This window comes from Diceros bicornis, chromosome 18 (assembly GCF_020826845.1).
Source record: "Diceros bicornis minor isolate mBicDic1 chromosome 18, mDicBic1.mat.cur, whole genome shotgun sequence".
Classification (NCBI taxonomy): Eukaryota; Metazoa; Chordata; class Mammalia; order Perissodactyla; family Rhinocerotidae; genus Diceros; species Diceros bicornis.
In genome coordinates, this window is record NC_080757.1 from 31034025 (window position 1) to 31055718 (window position 21694).

General features: G+C 38.7%; 1 protein-coding gene across 2 annotated transcripts in view; it reads right to left on the reverse strand.

Moving 5' to 3' along the window:
• ANKFN1 (ankyrin repeat and fibronectin type III domain containing 1) overlaps window positions 1-21694 on the reverse strand; it is a 281192-nt gene that overhangs the window by 102342 nt on the left and 157156 nt on the right. For both annotated transcript variants that reach the window (XM_058559349.1, XM_058559350.1), the window contains 2 exons: window positions 14496-14690; window positions 12301-12414 (listed from right to left, as the gene is read on the reverse strand). In XM_058559349.1, coding sequence (XP_058415332.1) covers window positions 12301-12414; window positions 14496-14690 — 309 coding nt within the window. The remainder of the gene's footprint in view (window positions 1-12300; window positions 12415-14495; window positions 14691-21694) is intronic.

The window sequence follows — 21694 nt, forward strand, 5'->3', positions numbered from 1 at the left end:
TCATTTATTTATATTTGGTTAATATGTATGCAGCATTTCCTGTGTGCTGTGTGCTCATCATTCATGGATGTGCTCTCATTTAACACCTGAGGCAGTGGGATTAGGTAGGGCTGATGGATCTTCAACCTATTTAGGTACCATTTCTCATTTAAGTTAGAGCTCCTTGAGTCATTATGCTTCCCTCTATTTTTCTTTTCTTTGAGGGTGGGCTGGAGTGATAGGATTGGAGAGTTTTAATATTATTTCTGATGTCCACATTTAGCTATTTACAACTTTGTGACTTGAAATGATAGGAAAATCAAGACTATTTTAAAAAGGGGGAAAAACTAGTAGAACTCTCCTTTAAGGAAATACACCAAAATGCAGGAAAAACTCTAAATACACAGATATTCATAGCAGCAGCATTTATAAGAGTGAAACAGTTAGAAACAAGCTGAATAGCCAACAATCGAGAAAGAGTAGAATGCATATTGATGTATTCCATGTAATGCTATGTGTGGATTAAAACAATGCTTCAAAACAAGAGTCATAATATGGGGGTGTAAAGTGGAAGAGAAAGCAGTACAGCATAGTCATTAAGTGTAGAGGCTCTGGGATCACTGAATGAGGTTAATTTGGACTCTAGCATGGCTGTAGGACCTTCAGCAAGTTCCTTTCTTTGCCTTACATTCCTCATTCATGAGGAGAGGATAATAATCACACCTATTCCATAGGGCTCTTTGAGGTTTAGAAGAAGCAATGTTTTTAAAGCCTTGACTCAATGCCTGGCACATGGTATGGGCTTGACAAATGTTCACCATTATTGTTAAATATATGATCTTAACTTTATTATGTATACATCAAAAAATACCGGAAGTTCCTTCAAGGAGTAGATTTCTTTGAGATGTAGGACTAATGGTGAGTGATTTGTTTCTTCATTTACAATTTCTGTTCTGTGTAATGTTCTATAATTATTATACTGGTTTTTCCATTTGTCCCTCACCCTCTTTTCATCCCAGAAAAATTTTGACCTTTAGTGTGCCACTCTGTATCTCCAGGAAGCTGACCCCTATGGACTGCCTCACCCAGGGCCCCTTGCCCTCAGGCTTCTGGCCCTCAGCCAGGGCCCAGGTCTGGTGGTGGGTGTGTCGTTTCACACAGCAACTCCTGACTGATGCTTCTGCCCCAGCTTTTACCCATCTCCCCTTCAAGAGTAGAAGTGATAACAGCTTCCCAATGTTGCTAGTCCTGCATGCCTTGCTATTCCTTGTCCATTCATGAACACTGCTCACCTCTTTGTAAATAATTCCCTTCATTAACATTTTGTCAAAATTCAGGCTGAGTGTGCTTCTGTCTTTGCTGGGACCTTGGCTGATACAAGGAGCATAGATTATTTTTGTAATTGGAAAAATTTTATTTAAGAAGCATGAAGGACCACCCCTGCCTCCTACCTCCCAAAAGGAAGCACTCTTCGTGGTGTGGAGAGGCCCCTCAGCTTCCAGCCTTGAGGGTGATTATTTTTGTTTCATTTTTGAGCCCTCACTTGAAATTAGGCTTCAGGCTAGAACACCTATTTCTTAGAAAAACACACTTTCTCCTGGAGAGAAATTCTAGAAAGCAGTCGTGGGCTATTGACACACTGTAACGCTGCAAAGGGATCTGGCCAAAAAGGAATCAAGAGAAAATCTCTGTGGGGAGAAGGTGGCCCAGAAAGTAGCTCATCATCTGTAGTGCCAGCTGTGTGCCCAGTTGGACAGTCATGGACAGACCTATGCCTTGAGTGGAGACCTGCCTCTGTGGCCACTGGAAGCTCACCAGCCCCTGTGGCATCTGGGCTGAGCAACTGCCAGGCTCCCAGGGGGTAAGTGATACGTTTGTTCAGTCCGGGGTTGGGGATGGTGGTGGGAGGTGGCGATGGGGCTGGTTGGAGGGAGCGGGGGGTGCTTGGCACGTCACCGTGCACTGCTCCACTGTTAAATCTCGATTGGCAGGCGGACTTTTTCCCCAGAAAGTGTGGGGAGGAATCTCACAGTTGCATGGCAATAAAGAGCTGCGTGGTGGGCCTCCCTCTCCGCCAAGAGGCTTCCATGGCTCCAGAGTTCTGGAGGGATATGTGAGGGGGAAGAGGGAGAAATAAGCAGCTGTACCCAGTACTGATGTGATCACCTTTGCAGAGACTTTCCAGTGGCAAGTGTGTTGAAGATAGTGAGCTTGGGGGAGCCAGCATAGTGCAGAAGGATGAAACTGAAGGCGAGAGGAGGGTGTCTGAGAAGAGAACTATGGACTACTTATAAAGGAAAGGGATGAGAGGTGAAGCTCAATAAAAGAGAGTGTTGGACAAAGCCAGTTAAGAACTCCAGCTTCAACACTTTGGATCAATGACAGGCCTTATTTTCCCAGACTATGAAGTGAATTCTTACACTGGTGAGTTTGTTTTCCCCACTATCCTCTAAGCCCCATAAATAAAGGGACTGTGTTTATTATGTTCATTGTGACTCACAAGGCATTAATTGAGTACCTACTATATATATGTTGAGCCCTGTGCTAAGTATGAGGAATACAGAGATAAATAAAAAGTCCCTGCTTACCTGAGGCTTACAGTCTGTTGGGAGGGACGGATACTAAAAACATGACCACACATTCACAGCCTAGCTGCATGTTAGAATCACCTAGTAGCTCTTGAAAAATATCTGTGCTTGGGTCCCTACACTGTGAAAACTCAGATTTGATTGGTCTTGGGAGGGGCCCTGGCATGGATCCTAAGGTGATTCTAATGTGCAGCTTAGTTTGAGAATTCCCGTTCTAAATATTCTCAGGGTTCCATGAAACATTATTCCCATGAAACATCCAATGATGGTCAAATTAAATTTACAGAATAATTTATTAGATATATTAGATATTAAAGACTCTAGGAAGTTCTATAATAAAGAAATCTATTTAAGCTTAAAAATATACCACAGAAATAAATAGATGTTTGCAAGCTGTGAACATTACTTTGAAGAAAAGGTGAAAAGCATGATAGAATTTAAAATAGGCCTGATTTATATTAAATGCTTAGAAAATGCATCTCTGAAGAAATGACTTTTAATAGAGACCTGAACAATTAGTGGGCAGAGAATGGGAGGGGGCAGTGTTCTAGGCAGTGGGATCACCATGTGCAAAGGTCCTGTGGTGGGGGAAATGTTTCCAGAACAGAAAGAAGGCCAATGCTCCTGGAATGTAGAAGGTCAGGGGAAAAATGAAAAAGGCAAGATTTCTGCCTTCAAGGAATTCATACCTTAGGGAAAAAAACTCACGTATTCCCAAAACTCCTTATTTCTCTATGGATCTCTGATTTTCCGAATATAACAGGAAGAAGAAGAAATCGGGGTCAGGAATAATCCTTCATCAGCTGATATAAAAACCCAGTTTCATGTTTGTCCCCAGGTAACTTACATAATTTTTTGAAACAGCAGGTACGCTTTCATAAGTATGTTAGCTTAGGCTAATATTAGTTTTAGGTCATGTTTACTGAGCATAAAGTCTAAGTAAGAAGAAGTGACTTGGAGATTGAATCAAGATGCCAAACTGACACACATGCCTGCCTACCCTTTTTCTTTCCAAATCCTATAAAAGGTAAACAAGGTATTTAAAAATATATCCATTAGCTAGAAAACAAAAAAGTGAGCTATACACACCCGTTTCCCTCCTCTTCATTTCCTCCTTAATCCCTAGCAACCACTAATTTGTTCTCTATTTCTATAATTTTGTTATTTCAAGAGTGTTATATAAATGGAATAATACACTATGTAGCCTTTTTGGATTGGTTTTTTCACTCAGCATAATTCTGTGGAGATTCTTCCAGGCTGTTATGTGTATCAATAATTTGTTCCTTTTTATTGCTGTGTAGTTTTCCATCATATGAATGTACACAGTTTGTTTAACCGTTCACCAACTGAAGGACATCTGAATTGTTTCCGGTTTTTGGTTATGACAAATAAAGCTGACATAAACATTTGTGTACAGGTTTTTATATGAACATAAGTTTTCATTTTTCTGAGATAAATGCCTAGTAGTGCAATTGGTAGGATGTATGGTAGTTGCGTGTTTAGTTTTTCAAGAAATTGCCAAACTGTTTTTTGGAGTGCCTGTATCATTTTACATTACCACCAGCAGTGTGTGAGTGATCTGATTTCTCTGCATCCTCGCCATTTGGTGGTGTCACTATTTTAAATTTTTTTGTTACTGTGATAGGCCTGTAGTAATATTTCATTTTGGTTTTAATTTGCATTTCCCTAATGCAAACCTAATGAATTATTATTATGCAGTGGAACATGAGCAGAGAGTACTCTGGGAGGGAAAATAGGTACTTCTTTTGGGGAAATAGGTACTACTATGAACAGATCATTTGAAAAGAATCTTGAATATGATAATAACAAGTAAGGTAGAAAAGAGAAAAAGATAATTAGAGATTTGAGGAAAATATATAGGAATGGAAATATAATCATAGTACAATTCTTGACTTTGCAATGTTAAAAACTTACACACTCATAACATAGAAACATTGTTGATGTAACTAAAAATAGAAATATAATTATGTTGAGAGAATAAAGGAGTGGAGATGAGTGTGGTATTATGAGAGAGTTAAATTCTTTTCTGTTATAGTTGTAATTGCATGGATAAGACCTGCAATTTATAAATGAGGAAACAGCCATAGAAGCATATTAATTAAAGTAGACAGGTAACTATGAGAACTAAAGGAGTTCAAATATGCTGGCTATGACGAGAAGAAGGGTGGGAGGAATGGAGCAAATAACTTGTTTTTTCATTATAAGCCTTTCAGTACAAATTTGTTTTTTAATCTCATTCTTATATCACTTTGTACAAAAAAAATTAAAAAGTGTATGTAAAAAGAGACAGACTCTCAGACTGAGTAAATAAATTTAACTATACTTATACTCATTACAAGAGACGAATGTATTTCAAATGTCATGGAAAGGATGAAAGTAAAAAGATAGAAAAGACAGCAGGCAAATGGAAACAGAAAGCAATGTTAATTACAAACAAAATAGAAACTGAGGCAAACAGTATTAAGCAAGACAAAGTAGCTTCTCAGAGATCAAAGATCAAAGGGACAAATACTTTAGAAAAAAACAGGAATTTAAACAACACACACATTCACACTTTATACCCAATAGAGTTTCAAACACATTCTTTTCAAACACCAAGTATGGTACATATACAACTGATTCATTGGTTAGCCACAAGTAAGAATTTTAAAAAATCTCAACAGGATACAGTCTACATTTAAAAAATTTCTTATTATGATATAATAAAATTAGAAATTGACAGTGAAAACAGCAAAAAAAAGAAAAAATAGAGACTCAGAAGTCTAAAATGACTCAACTGAAATCTCCGGTTAAAGTGGAACTAAAACAAATTACAAATTATTTATAAACAAATGATACTTATAATACAACATTTTAAGCTTTTTGGATATGGACAAAACATTAGTCGGGGGAAAACATGTCCTAAATCCATGGATTAGAAAACAAGCAAAATATAGGAACAAGTAAACTGTTTTCAAATAAAAAAACAAAACTAGGAAAGAAACAATAAAGTAAACCCACAGAAAGTAGTAGGAATTGGCAAAGCTAAAGCCAGAAATTAATAAAATAGAAAATAAGCAAGAAATGGGTTTTGTGAATCAAAAATTTTAATTCTTCAAACAAAATAAAATAGAGAAATGTCCAATAATTCTAAAAGAAGGGCACAAATACGTGACTTTTGAAATACTAGAGGGATTATATTCACAGAGGAGATTTAAAAATTGTGTTCAACACTGTATCAATAAACATAATCCAAATGAAACTTCCTTAATTTGGTAGAAGATATCTACCATAAAACTACAGTAGACATCATACTTAATGGTAAAAATTAGATGCATGTTGACAAAAGCAGGTAAGAGAGAGAATACATACTATCCCGGTTACTATTCACAATTGCTGTGAATTCTAGTTAATGAAGTAAGATCTGAAAAAGAATGAAAAGTATTAGAAAGGAAGGAACAAAATGAGTCTTCCTTGAAGACGATATGAAAAAAAATTCATGAAATGCAAGACAATCTACTGAAAAAAAAGCTGTTGCTAAGAGAGTTCAGTAGAGCAGCCAACTAAAGATTTTCTTTTTAAATTAGCAATAACTCTTCTACTGTCCAACAATAGCCAATTAGAGAATAAAAGAGAGTTCATTCATAATAGTCACAAAAACTGTAAAATATATCCAGCATGAACCTTAACAGAAAGTGTAGAAGACTCATATAAAGAAAATTATTGAACTCTCCTGACTGTATAAAATTCAACTTGATTAGGAAGACATGTCATAGATGGGAAGTCTCCCCATATTAATTTTGGAATACGATGCTAGCCCAATAACATTTTAAACATTAAAATTGACAAGCCAATTGTAAAAATTTTTTGGAAGAGAACATGTGTGCAAATAACTGAGATATTTTGTAAAAGGTTACCACGGGGAGGGACTTGCCCTACCAGGTGTTAAAATAAACTATGAAGTTACTACATGGGATTAGCACAGGTGTAAACAGATCAGTGAGACAGAGTGTGTGAATGCACAAACCTTTCTGTTTCTAGTTAACAATCCTTTAACAAAATATTCTCACAGGTAAAATAGAGACACATACCAGGATTGCAACATTATATAGTAGGGAAAAAACTGAAACAACCTATGTCCATCAGTGGGAGAATGATTAAATAAATTATGGCACCTCTAGCTGGGGAATAGGAATACTATACAACTATTAAAAGAGTGAAGATCCAAACACACTGACATGGAAAGATGTATATAATATATTGCTGAATTGAAAAAAAAAATCTAGGGGTAGGATTAGACAAATAGTGTGATAATATTTATATTAGAGCACACAAATAAAACTATACATCTGTGTGTATATACACATACAGGTGTCCCCCACTATTCAGAAGTTTGCTTTACGCCAGTTTGCTTTTATGCAATATGTACATTAGTACCTGTTTTCACCAATGGAAAGAAATCTGAGGAGGATTTTTGCTTTTATGAAAAAGGACAAGAAGGGAAAATAGTGTTCAGCATTAGTTTTGCGGTGAGCTGCTATAGAGGCTAAGCAGTCAAGCCTACTGTCGTATTTTAAGCCTTCCACATCAGCCACAACAGAAGATGAACCCCGACCTTCGACATTGAGGCAGACAGACATAGAAGTTTAGACTTTAGTGACCTGCCTGCCCTGATGGATTCAGACAATGATGAGATGTTAACATCTCTCTCCTACACCCCAGTCTCCTGTACCTCCCACCACCCCAACCTCCGAGGACTCAGTCTAACACCCTGTCATCACCACCACCACCACCTCTCAGCCTTCCAGTGTGCTCGCTGTCTTCCTCATTCTGGTAAGTGAAACTACACTGTACATACGTTATTTCTACTTTATATAGGCTGTGTATTTATCATATCATTCCTGCTTTTACTATACATTAGTGTTATTTTAGGTTTTATGTGTTATTTGGTATGATTTGGTAAGTTATTTTTGGGGTCTGGAAATGCTCAAAAAATTTTCCCATGTAAATTAATGGTAATTGCTTCTTCCCTTTATGCCATTTCAGCTTACCAAAGCTTTCATAGGAATGCTCTACTGCTATATAGCAGGGGAAACCTGTATGTGTACATCAGGAAAGGATTTGTAAGGACATATGTTAAACTCATAACAGAAATTAACTTGGCGATAGGGATGTGACACTGAGGGAAGGGTAAATCTCGATTTTGTCTTTTATGATAATCCTGTACTGTATTGTTTGAGGGTTAAAAATTTTCTAAGCGAAGAAAATGCAAAAAGGCTGTGCTTTAGAACATGTCTTATTGGAGAAGGGTTTTAAGGTGGTTCACAAGACAGTTGAAGAGTAAACTGACTGGATCCTGACCACTCAGCAGCTAGTGGAGGACTCAAAGAGGCTGAGGATACAAAGGCTGTCGCAGCTTAGAAGAAATGACTCTTGAATAGTACTGCCATTCTCTCTCACTGGACCTGCTGTTTATCCCCGTCATACCTTTAGTCACTCAACTCACTTCCACATTGTCACTTGCATGCAAAAAATGTTAATCCACTGAGTTTCATATCCTCTGGACATAACACCCTCTGCCTCTTCTAGTTGCTCTCATCTACAAACTTTTGGCTTCACTCCTGTTACAAATCTTTTTGTTTCATGGAATTATATTACTTCAATCTAGTAATGAGGGTAGCCATCTCATGCTTATGATCAGATTAATTCTTCAATTAATTAAATGTGGAAAATAATTACATTCCCTAATACAATGCATTTTTCTTGGTAGACAAATATCTTTCCAGCTACAAGATGTAGGAGGAAATAAATAATAAGAGGGGTAAAAATAATACAAATTACTAAGTAATATGCACCCAGGCCCCATGAAGTCAGGTTTTTAAGTCTTGTGAAAAGATAGCCCAAGTGATGAAGTTCACACTAGATTGACCCTGAGGGTTTTAATGTGCAAATGGAGGACTCTCTTTCCTAGGGGGGGCTACAATGCCCCTAGACATCTCCCTGGAATTCTTTGGCTTCCTCCCCTTCTGAGAAAGAAACTGGAGGTGATGGTTGGCAGAAGCACCAGCCTGTTCTTTGCAAAAGCAGATACACTACCAGCTCCTGAAAGGTCTTGGCAATCTCTGCAAGGAAAAATCCTTTTTCATTTTTAATTTTTAAAAGCCATCAAATGAAGAGCAGTTAAACAATTTACTATTACAAGCCTTTCCAAGGAGGAATTAGGGTGCCGGTTTCTAATCTATTAGGGAACAAGGTGGGAAGAGAGGTGGGGAAGGGCACAATCCAAACCAGGGTACCTCCCACACGCACTGAAGCCACTACTGCAGCATCTTTTTTTTTTAATTTTTATTTTTCTGTGAGGAGGACTAGCCCTGAGCTAACATCCGATGCCAATCCTTCCCTTTTTTCTTGAGGAAGATTGGCCCTGGGCTAACATCCATGTCCATCTTTCTCTATTTTATATGGGACGCTGCCACAGCATGGCTTGACAAGCGGTGCGTCGGTGCGCACCTGGGAGCTGAACCTGCAAACCCCAGGCCGCTGAAGCGGAGCGCGTGCACTTAACCGCTTGCGACACAGGGCAGGCCCCTGCAGCATCTTGTAATTGGCAAAGCCCAAAGTGTGACCACTTCAAGGCTCGCTTTTTTAAAAGAGCCAGAAAATAATTCATCCTGTGGATGGAAAACAGATGCTGCATTACACCTGTTAGAGGATACCTTCCTATCCACCCCCAAGCCTGCAAAGAGCAGCAAAATCACTTTTGAAAATATTTTCTGCTTTGGGACTGCAGAGAAATGACATATCCTCTGCAAATGGGAGCTCCAGGCAGGTTACCCAAGGCAGTGAGGAGAAAATGTGGAATAAAGGTCCGGCAATTGTCCAAAGCATCCGAAATACCTCGTTTTGCTCCGTAAGTCATGAAAATTAGTGAAGTGGGACCAAAGAATGCAAGGCTCTTTGAATCCAAGGAGAAAACACCTACAAAGAGATAGTAGCTCTCTTAGCCCCATATTCTGGCATTCAGGGGAGCTGCTGGCAGAAAAATTCAGCGGGTCTTGCTCAAAACTGTTTCCTGGGTTTTAAGCTGAAATTGACACTCCAGGTTGTGATGGCAATTGGCCTAGAGCATGGCCCCCAGAGTCTGAAGAAGGCTTATAAAGAGATACTCTTAAAAGATTTCTGGCTATCAATGAACTCTTAGAAAAACATGTTGATGAGTTGAGTGTAAGCAAGTGAGACACAGAAGGATTTAGATTTTCTTCAAACACTGGCTTAAGCACGAATGAGGAAAACATCTAGTTGTCAAAATAGGCTTGAGGTTTTGCTGAACCCAGAAATTCTGGACAGCATTGTGAGATGTTTTTGCCAAACCTTAAATACTGCAGGGTTAAGCCTTCCCTCTAACCAATTAGATAATTGCCATTTCATTCTGTGGATTTCTCAATTGTTTCTTCTTCTTTTTTAAAGCAAACAAAATAATTAGCCTTGTCTCAGGGTAATTTTGCTAGTATTTCCATAATTAAATAATTACTTTAACCCTGAATTAAAAACTGTCCTGCTGTCTCTGGGTACAGTAGGCTGCCAGCTGTTTTAAATAACCCTTGAGAGTGGTCAGGTTAAGGATTCAATTTATGACCTTATAAATTAACGCAAGGAAACCTACTCCATAATGCAACAGACAGTTCTATTTATAATGCTTAATTAATCCTCTCCAGTCACTAACAAAACCCACTTGTGACCTTTCATTTCAACCTCACCCAAATGCAAGTCTCCTGAGATGAGACGTGTTAATATGTGAATGCTGATAGAATTTGCTGGCATTATGGTCAAGTATTAAATAGCTGACAGTCTGGATAAATTAGCTCCTGGTAGCTCACTAATCAAATGTAAAAAGAAAATGTCAAGTTGGACAGCATTGATGAAACCCTTCATCAAAACCCTGAGCTAGAGAGAGGTAGAAAGAGAGGAAAATGCCCACGTCTGACATTGCCTGCACACACTTTGAATTTCAGGAAGTCTTGGCAGATGAGGCAACCAAGAGAAAATATCAGAATTGTATCAAAGGATGGCTGTGGGAGGCCATTCTAGGTGGTTTCATTTATCTGCTGCTGTTAATACCCTAAGGCTGCCTTTTCTTAGATTGGTACAGAAAACCCAAGGTGATAACCAATTCAATGCTGTCTTACCTAAGGTATTACAGACAGAGTAGAATTACCTGGAAAATTCCTGTGGGCAGAGTAATAATGTTTGCAGACGTAGGAAGATCTCCTGGGATCGGCCCTGGGAAGGAGAAGGGAAGCTCATACACTACTTGGACATTTTTGTGGCCCAAGGGAGTGTTAGTGACCTGAACCCAGAAATTCTGCCTTGTGGCTGGGCATCTTGGAATCTGCCTGGAGAACTTTACTGGGTTTTAGGACTGATCAGGGTATTTCCATATGTCCTCATGAAACAGGAAAATAGATTTTTTTCCTTTTTTGTCCATGCTATTCAAGAGTCAACATAAATGATACTTCTGGATCTGAGCCTTTAGGAAAGTTCCTTAATCTCACTACCTCAGTTTTCTTATCTGCAAAGTGGGAATCAGAATGAAATGTACCTCACAGGGTTGTTGTGAAAATTAAATAGAGTTAATACATATAAAGGCTTTAAACAGTGCCTGGCACATAGTAGGCACTATGTAAGCCTTGGCTGTTATCATCATAATATCTCCATAATATCTTTCTCCTCTGGGTTCTCTCTCTCCTTTCCCAGTGCTGCTATGGCAGCCAGGTCAGGTTGTCATGATCTCTCTCCTGGATAGCTTCCTAATTCATTTCCTTATTCTAAATCTGTATCTCTTCCAATACATCATACACAGTATTGCCAATTAATCTTTCAAAAGTCTATCTCTGATCTTGTGCCTGTCATATTCGATGGTCTGCAGAGTTCATCAAAGTCAAAACCTCTTAACCTTGATTTCAAGCCTCATCCTACCCCTACCTCCTGACCCAAGTTTCACTCTCTGATCTACATTTCACTGCACCATCTCATGAACTCTTCCCTCCCATGGAGCCACGCTATTTTCTATTCCTTGTACATGTTCCCTTATTCTCCTTACTCGTCCCAGCATGTCCTTGCTTTTATACCTGTGCTCACTGTTCTGTCCACATAGAGTTTACTTCCCTCCCAGTATCTTCTGGTTCAAATCCTAGCCATCCTTGAAAGTCAGGCTCAAATGCCCCCTACACCCTGGGGCCTTTCTGATCCTATCATTTTACCATCCCTCTTTCTTTTCTGACCTCCAGTGCACTTTATCTGTTTTTTTTTTTTTAATCCTCAACCTAGTTACCTGCTATTACAGCTATCAATTGATATGCCCCCTATTTAGTATGTTCTGTATCCCAGCCTCTAAGCTCCTTAGATCAAGCCTAATCTTCAGTGTGTCCTACTCAGTCCTGTTCCTAATCCTATGCTATGCATGGAGCAGGCCCTCTGCAAACAGGAATGGAATATTAATATTAATTTAGGGGCTTGGAATGACAGCCTGGTCTTGTGGTTCATCATTTCTGGACTTAGTTACCTTATTGCTCAGTACATGAGTGCCTATGGAAATATTTCAACTCCAAAAGTAAATGGGATGAAAAAAATCTTATCGGCAGGAAAAACAAAAACACAAAAATACATAATTGATCTCCAGACAATGGACTGTTTTTTAAGAAGGAGCGATGAAAAGGTATCTGGAGCCCAGTACCTTTATATCTGGTTACGACAGCTGCGTTGACACTAAGAGGCTCTTGAAAGCTGACAGTGAGTGATGTGCTGCTGGTTACCATAAGACAGGCATTGGTTGGCACCTCTGGGGCTCCTGGGACAGAAGGAAAAACACAAGGATCTTAACATAGCAAATCCTTTTCAAACAATGTTCCTGCCTCTTCAAAGGATACTCTGAAACACACTGTGGAAGCATTTGTTTGTAGAGCCTAATAGCTTTTGCTTTTGAACATTTTCATTAGAAGTCTCAATAGTCTTTATTTGTTGCCATTGTAGTCTTATTTAAGCATTAGAACATCTTCTGAAGGGGTAAATAATACCAGTTAAACCTTCCCAAGGTATCCTGGAAACACAACAGGAGACTGGGCTGGACTAGCGGAAGGGAGGCCAGAAAGTGTTAGCAGGAACCAATGTTGTAGGTAGAGACCGTTCCATTTCATAAAGTACTTGTATGTAAAACATTTCATTGGAGCATTTTTGCAAGCCTGTTGGGTAGAAAGGGCAAGTAATAGCATCCCCACTTTTAGGATGAGGAAACTGCAGTCTAAAGAGGCCAAATTACTTGTTCGAGGACACAGTGAAGACACACAGCTAGGATGAAAGCCCATGGCTTCAGATGCCTGATTCTGGGCTCTTCCCAGTATAGAATGGTAACTCGCCTTGCTCTCATGCTGCCTTTTATTACATCAAGCTGTATTTTCTGAGAGAGAATTCATGGGCAAATATCATGCCCACTAACCTCAGGTTTTAAAGGACTCAATGGGGGCCGGCCTCGTGGCTTACCGGTTAAGTGCGTGCGCTCCACTACTGGCGGCCCGGGTTCAGATCCCGGGCGTGCACCGACGCACTGCTTGTCTGGCCATGCTGAGGCGGCATCCCACATACAGCAACTAGAAGGATGTGCAACTATGACATACAACTGTCTACTGGGGCTTTGGGGAGAAAGGGGGGAAAAAAGGGAGGAGGATTGACAATAGATGTTAGCTCAGGGCCGGTCTTCCTCAGCAAAAAGAGGAGGATTGGCATGGATGTTAGCTCAGGGCTGATCTTCCTCACAAAAAAACAGGCTTGATTTAAAGGACTCAATGGTTTTAGGTATTAACACCCAGAAAGTGTTTTGTAATTTTTAAAATTACAAAAAAAATGGCATCAAGTCTAAAAATATGATTGCTTCTAGTATTAATCTGTCCTAAATGAGGGACAATAGTAAGTGCATTTATTAAAACAATTGCTGAATGTCTTTAAAGAAAGGTATCAGTATCGCTGAAGAGATTGTTAATTTTGAAAGCAACCTTTCATTAATGTTGCTTAAGCTATTTGCTTCAAGTGAAAGAATTAGGCCTAGATTTGGTACTTACTACGCAGTACTACTTTAGAAAACAAGATTTTCACTGCCTTTGGTCTTTATCTATATCACAAAACAGAGGCAGATAATTTCCAAACTAGTGAACTGATCTTTCCCTTATATTTAAATTTTCAAGCCTAATTTTTTGTTGTTGTTTGAATAAGATCTCCCTTTGGAATAAGATTTTAATATTTCACAAGTGTTTGAATTTTGTCTATTTTTTATATTAGGGGTTGCACTAAGCGGTACCTTCCAGTGCTAATGAGTATTATCCAGAAATAAAGCTTTGCTTAAAATAAAGAAAAAATTGGTAAGGAGAATAGAAGTGCAAACAAGAGCATAATTCCTAGGTCGACTGACTCCTTCTCTGTTGCCTTTATTAACTGACGGTCAGTTTATATAAGCTCTGTATGAAAAAATGCAGTAGAGAGTTGAAAACAACTTAAACTTGGGCGTGAAGCAGAAACTGGACAAATAGGCAAACAACTATTTTTCCACCTCCACATCCCAAAATATAGCCAGTTAGGGCATCGGACCATTCAGGTCATTAGGCATTAGGGCGTATCGGGTGTAAAGTGCTAGATGAGTGTGACATGGTGGAGGGAGGCCAGCAGCACTGAAGCCTCATGGCTGTGCTCAGAGAAACTATCAGGAGCCAGAAAATCAAGCAAGACAAAAGATCCTTTTATAGTCTCCCAGAATCCTTGCTCCAAATAGGCTGACAACGGCCATCCACGACCCTGTAGAGTTGCAAAAAATCAGTAAAAGAAGGCCTGCCTCAAACCAACCTGGCTTCTAGTTAAATGTAGAAGTCCTCTGCTTATACTCACTGGCATGTTCGAAGCCCGTTTTCATGCGTTTGTAGAGCCGGTACCTCCACTCCCAAGCTTTCAGCTGTTTCTCTTTCTCTGTGTTGTCCAGACTGAATCCTTCATTCTCCACCTGAGCAGACAGTTCACTCACCCTTTCCTGGGCTTCTTGCACCAGCGTGTTGAGGTGCATTGCTCGGCTTTCCAGGTTGACAACTGAAGGGATAGAAATGGGGTGACTCCTTTTTCTTCCTGGGGTAATGCTGCTTCATTGGCGGGATATCTAAGAGTCTACTATGGGTTTTTAAAAATGCCTGGGGAAAGTGGGATCTATGTTCTTTATTAACTATCTTGTTACAATAAGGTCTAATTAGTGACATTTACGACTAGATTAAATGGTAAATCCATCAATTAAGATACTCCTATTGCCCTTTGGCCCTCTTGTCACATGCACCCCAAATAGCTGCTTAGCACAGTCAATTAGAATGCCACTATCAAGTACCCATGAGGACCACTTCTAATCCAGATTGCACACGTTTGTTTCCATGGTCGTTAGAGGGACAACACTTAGAGCCAAAAGCTCTGTAGGGCTAGAAAGGCCCTAGGAAAAGATATCCATGAGGCAAGTTGCATTCTGCCAAAGTTGTTTGGTCATTTTTTCTTTTTTTTGGTAGAACCTGAATCACATATTCTGCTCTTATCACATTTTGCCCAGCTCATAGAGGTTTTTGTATGTATGTCTTAATGGCATAATTTTGTTTTTATTAATCAGTTTATTTATTGCTAACAAAGTGTTCCACTACTGCTGCCACAGTAGAGGTAGTAAGTTCTGATGGCTGGATGACATGGGTGTGATGAGACGTTGATCTTTGATCAGTTTGCTCTTTGATTGTGGTCTGATGGTGGGAATGGTCTCCAGAGATGCCCATGCCCTGGAGAGCAAGTTGTACTAGTTCCTCTTGCTGAGAGAGGTTATACAGCTTGATGTTTCTGTTTTACTCAATGCGTGATAGTCTTTACTTGATTTACATCATGTTGTTTACCTAGCTCGCCCTTGTGTGAGTGAGCGTTTGTGTCAATGATAGAACGTTTCACATTCTTGTGTCAGGTTGGGAGGCTGCTGCTTGCAGTTTACTCGTGGCTATCACGCATGTGAGGGCCTGCCTACGAGGTCAGTTGGTCACTTTGGAGGAGCCCTTCCTGGTTAGTGATAAAGAGGAGAAGATAGCCTTTGCAGATCTGTCACTGACACGTGTTGGACACTCTCTGTGACCAAAATGATATTTCCCTCTGGTGGGTGGGAAAGAAATCCAGCCATTTCATTCTTCTAATTAAGGGGGAAAATATGAAGATAACTGAAGTGAAAAGTTGTTAGGTATATTTTGATATGGAAATTAGGTGGTTATATATTCATATTCTCTGTGTTCATAGGCATGTTTGCGTTAATTACAGGAAATGAGTACTAATTTATTATTGCCCCTGCTTACCATCAGTTTAAATTTATTTACAGATGAGGTCAATGAAAAATTAGTTGAGTCTTTTTTCTTTTTCTTTATTTTTTCTTTCTTTTTAAAGTTGCTGTTTAGAACACTCAGGACTGTGTTTTGCTGCAGATTTGTCATGGTTAATGAATGTTGCTGTAGCAGTCAATCATGTACTCTAAATACTGTCACACTTTTTTTTAAAGCCTCAGTCATGAGCCATGACAGAAAAATAAACAAATAAATATAAAGCTAAAAAACTCTTTCACTGAGCAGCTACACTATGCAGAATCCCCCGGGAAGGCTAAAGGAGGCCAGAATAAATGATAATATAAGTGCTGTGGACATAGGGAAGCAATGATGGTGTATGAACATGGAGGTTCTGGAGAAAAAAAATACGCATACACACACGCGGGCGCATACTCCAGTGGAAAAATTGGCAATATTAGTAGCCTCAAGGTGCAATTTCCTGGAGCAGTGAGATTGACAAGTTAGTACTAAATGCTGTTAATTTAACTAACTTCAGATTAATGGTAGAGTCTGCTATGACTGAAGCCCTCAAACACAGTCTCATTATAGCCTTGCTGGGAAGGTCCTAAATATAGGCATTGACAGTTTAAAACAAATTCGTATACATTTGTGTATTTTTAGACATAGGTTAGGCGTCAGAGTTTGTGTCACAGTTTTCAGGTTGATTAATTGACCCAGTAACTGCACCCTCTACCCACTCCCCCCTCCTTCCACTCCAAATTATAGAGAAAATGGGGGAATTGTCCTTGCTAAGTCATTCAGTGAGCTTTTTATTGTAAGCCTGATGTTTGAATTGCATGCATGCGTCAACACTTGGGTGATAGACACATGATTTATAAAAATAAATTTTTCTAATACTATGAAATCCCCCCTATTAATTTTTATATCCACAATAGTTATTACTGGTGTGAATTCCAGGTGGCATTTCAGATGGACAGCTTCTCTTGAGCTCCCCCTGACATTTTTCCTGCTTTCCCTAGCACAACACACTTTGTTTCTAGACTTGCCCTTTCCTCCTATGCTGTAGACTTGATGCTATTTGAGTTGTAGTGTAAAGGAATTCTGCATCTTCAACGTAAAGCATTTTGCCTCTTCATAGACTAACAAGGAAGATCCATACAGTTTTATAGCCAGGTGAATTTTCCAAGATCATCTAGATCCCTGTGCTTCTCAAACTGGGATACCTAAACTCCAACGTAATACAGTGTCGGGGTGGGGGGTAGTGGGGGTACAGTGGGGGTCTCTGAAGGCACAGAATGAATATGGGCATCTTCCTGGAGCATCAAATTTTCCATACAGATTGTGTGAAAGCACACTATTTAGAAATTAAAAGGAACACTTCTATTATGGAAGAGAATGGAAAATTTTCCCCAAAAATGAGGACTTAAAAAAACGGGAAACTTTATAGAAATCTCTCCTTTTTTTTCCCCCCCAGGCTAAGTCCCACCCCTGGGAATATACTCACTTGCCTCTGTTGTTAGAGGTAATTCCATGCACGAAGTGGAGGGGCACAGACTGAACCAGTGGTTTCCAACCATTTCACCAAGCAAACCTTTTATTATTTTTTTCTATGGATTTTTTAATAGCTTAGTAAAATACTCTCTTTTGAAAGATTTTCTTTATTGACTACCAAATCAGCTGACCTATAAAGTAATCATTTTTCTCATTATTAATGACCTATATAACTGCCAATAGAAGTGTCTGTTCAGTATGAGATAATCAATCTAACAAACTGGGTTAATATATTTTAAGCCAAAGCAAGTAAATATGATAATTATGTTAGACTGTGTAGTTTTATCTTGAATAATGGTGTGAGAGGTTAGGGTTTTTGACGCCTTGAAAATTGTGCTGGGAATCCCATTCCTATTTTTGCCACCCCAGGATGAGAAGCTTTTCAACCGCTTATTTTAAAGATGAAGAAACTGAGACGGAGGGAGGTGGGATGATTATCCAAGATTTTCTTAAAAATGTTAAAAACTCAGCGACTTCCTCTAAACCAAATGGAATGCAAATGAACCTATTATTTATGTATTGTAGTTTTCTAATGGCTATCTATTTGGCATAAGATTGGCGAACTCATTTTGGTTGGTTGGTTGGTTGGTTGGTTGGTTTGATATAGAAACTAGAAAGGCTATGTCTATTTTATGGTTGATTTTCCTGCCCATCTACTTCTCTTATTCTTGGATCCATTCCCTTTTCACTTCCACCTTCTGGTTATTTTCCCCTTGAGTCCAGAACTCCTGGATCTGTTTGCAAGGTTTGGTCTTTTCTCTCTTAATGCAATTATCCCTTCTCCAGCCAAGCAACTATCCCTTGGAGCAGCCACAGCCAGCACAATAGAGGGTCTGTGAGCGAGTGGTGAGCAGTCCGGCTGGGGCAAGACGACTCGGCGGGCTCCTGAAATAGGCTCCGTGCTATTGTGGTGTTTAATTATCAACAGCATTTCTACCACCCAGTGTTTCTGAGTGGGTATTTGTTATAAGACCTGCCCAGCTAATTAACTACAGGGTGGGAGCAGGGGGAGGAGCAGGAACTTGGTGTTCAAAGAATACAATTACAGTTACTGTTTAAATTCTGAGATAAATAATGATCAGACTGAGTGGATTTTCTTCACCATCAGAATCTAACCTACGGATCAACAACTACTTCCTTGCCTTACTATTTCTTAATTTCAGCCTTGCCCTACAATTGGTGAATTTGGGCCAGGTTGGTAATTGCCTAAAGCTTGAAAATATAATGAGGGTAAAATGAAACTAATTTCAATTTTTAACTGAGGCTTTTAGGGAACAATTCTTTGGCTTGCTTGAAGAAAATGAACACATTTGCCCATTACTAATGATATGCCATTTTGCAATTTAGCAACAACTTTTCTATTATTATCAGCATTTTCCTTATTTTTAATTGATGAGGAAAACAAGGTACTAAGACAATCATTTAATCTCAGTGTTAGAAGGATCCTTACAACCAGCCTTAAGTGCCTCTTCTTATGGTACCGGGTCCTGTAATGATTTCCTCCATGAGAGGAACTCACTACTCACCAAGGAAGCCTAGTCCGTTTTCACTTTTAATGTTAATTTAAAAGAGTTTAATTTAATTTAAAAAAGTTTCCTCATCCTGAGCTGAAATCTGCTTTCCTGTTATTTCCAAAGTGGAGGCAAGATGGTAAAAGGGCTGTGGGGTCCTATAGATCAAGCATTGCCCCCTTTGAATGTGTGACCCTAACCGGTTACACTGCCATTTCAAGCTCAACTGTCTTATCTGTAAAAGTGGCATAATGATAGCACCCATCTCATAAGTTGTGATAAGTTAGTGATAATCTTTACATAGACGGTTCTCAATTAGTGGAGGTTTATATTATTATTATTACACCCATTGGTCTATGTTATATTTTTTAGAGACACACACAAATAAATCAATTACCTGTTTTTATAAAATAGCTCTATGTTCTTCCATCAAAGAAAAAAAAAAAATCTCTTGCCCCAGATAAAAATTTTCTGTTCCAGCTACCATTCAGAAATATATACTAAATGGTGTCAATTTCAACCCTATCTGTCATTTCAAAGAAGAAAACAAAGTCACTTAGGTATAAACCTTGCATTGTAAGCCAATATCCTCTGGGCAAACAAGAATAGCCGTTAATAAAATTTATCTTTGCTGATCCTAAGTGACAACCTTCTAACAACCTCACAATTGACTTATATTCAGATAGGAATGTCAAAAGAAATAATATAGAAGTATTCCAATAATTAAATGTTGTTTAATTCAGAAACTCTGATACCAGAAAAACTTAAAACATAAGTTTCAATTTACCTGTCTTGCTAAGGTTCAGGACTCAAAATTCACTTTGGCTTCACTTAGGTTTCAACCTGTTTTCTTATTTTTAGGTTTTCCCAAGGACTTTGAGAGTGTGGTTCCAAAAAGGTTTTAGAGATTTGGAGATTAAATGTTTCATTTTAATTATTGTGGAACTTTCTTCTCCTAGAACTCATTACACCATGGATATGGGGCTGTGGCATGTTCTTCCCTGCTACTTCCCAGCAGAACGTGGATTCAAAAAGTCCATATTATATAGTTTAGGTTGTAACTGTGGTTCTTTAAGAAGCCAGAGCCAATAACAGAGAGAGAGACTTCCTGCCCATGTCTCCCAAAGTCCAAGGGGCAAATGGACATCTTCTCTAAAACAAACACACAAAACACTTGAGGAAATTATTTAGAAAATCCAAAGCAGATCACCAAGTGATGTCATAGGGAGCTTAAGTATGAAACAAGATAACCATATCTTCTGCTAGTATTCTCAGTGCTGTCCAGTAGAAATATAGTCTGAGCCACATCATTTAAAATTTCCTAGTAGTGACATTAAAAAAGCAAAAAGAAATAGGTGAAATTAATTTTAATATATTTTAGTTAACTCAATAGATGCAAAATATTATCATTTCAACATGTAATCAATATAAAAGTTATTGAGACATTTTATATTCTTTTTTTTTTTTTGTACTAAACCTCCAAAATTCAGTGTAAATTTTGCATTTAGAACATATTTTGATTTGGACTAGACACATTTCAAGTACTCACTAGTCATATGTGGCTAGTAGTTCCTGTGTTGGATAGTGTAGTTTTAGAACAAAAAATTCTACAAACTTGAAAAAGTGCTTGTATTGGGTGGGGTTTTTGCAACACAAACTATACAACAGATGGGTAAGATTTTTAAATTCTTTACTGGAAACTTTTGGGTTGTTTTATTTTGTTTTTGAGAATTATATTGGCTAACAATTTTTTTGACCATTTACAATGTATCAGGGAAATGTTTTAAACCTATTATTACATTTAATTCTCAACAGTGCTAGATAGGTAGTGGAGTAGCCAGCCTTCAAGAGGTCCCCCAGTGATCTCTGTCTCCTGGTATTCACACCCTCCTATACTGTACCAAGGTTGGTCTGTGTAATTAACAAGATTCAGCAGAAAATAATAACATGTAATTTCTGAGGTTAGGTTAAAAAGACACTGTTGCTTCAATCTTGGTTGGTCTCTCTCATTTGCTCTGGGGGAAGCCAACTGCCATGTCAGGGAGCAGCCCTATGGAGAGGCTTATGCAGGAGGGAACACAGGTCCTTTGCCATCAGTACTCTGAGTAAGCTTGGAAGTGGATTCTCTAGCTCAGTCAAGCCTTAAGACAATTGCAATGGTTACGTTGGGGGAAATTTAGGGACAGTAACCTAGATTGTGAGTGTGTGCATGTGCACATGTATGTGTTGGGTGGGCTGTCAAAGGTATCTTTTAACTTTACCTATAGTGTTTTAATTTTTGACAAGAAGAATATATTCTGTCTTGCATATATATATAAAAGTTACAAACAAAAGAATGAAAAGACAACTATCAACTCTTGAAGAGGAGGTGACTGGAATTTAGGCTGTGGATGCCTGATATCAAAATAATTACTTGGAAACATAAAAAAAGATCAATTGAAATGATATTAAGTAAAATCATTCCTGTCGAAATAAATAATATATTCACATCCTTAAAAAGAAAACCTTGGGAGTCATTCAATTCAACTAAACACATATTTATTGAGTGCCTACTGTTTGCTGGAGATATGGTGATGAATGAGACAGACAAGTTCTGCTCTTACAGAGTTTACATTCTAATGCAGGGGAGACAGAAAATAAGCAAATAAAAACACTGAGAAAAATGTATAGTGATAAGTGCTACGCA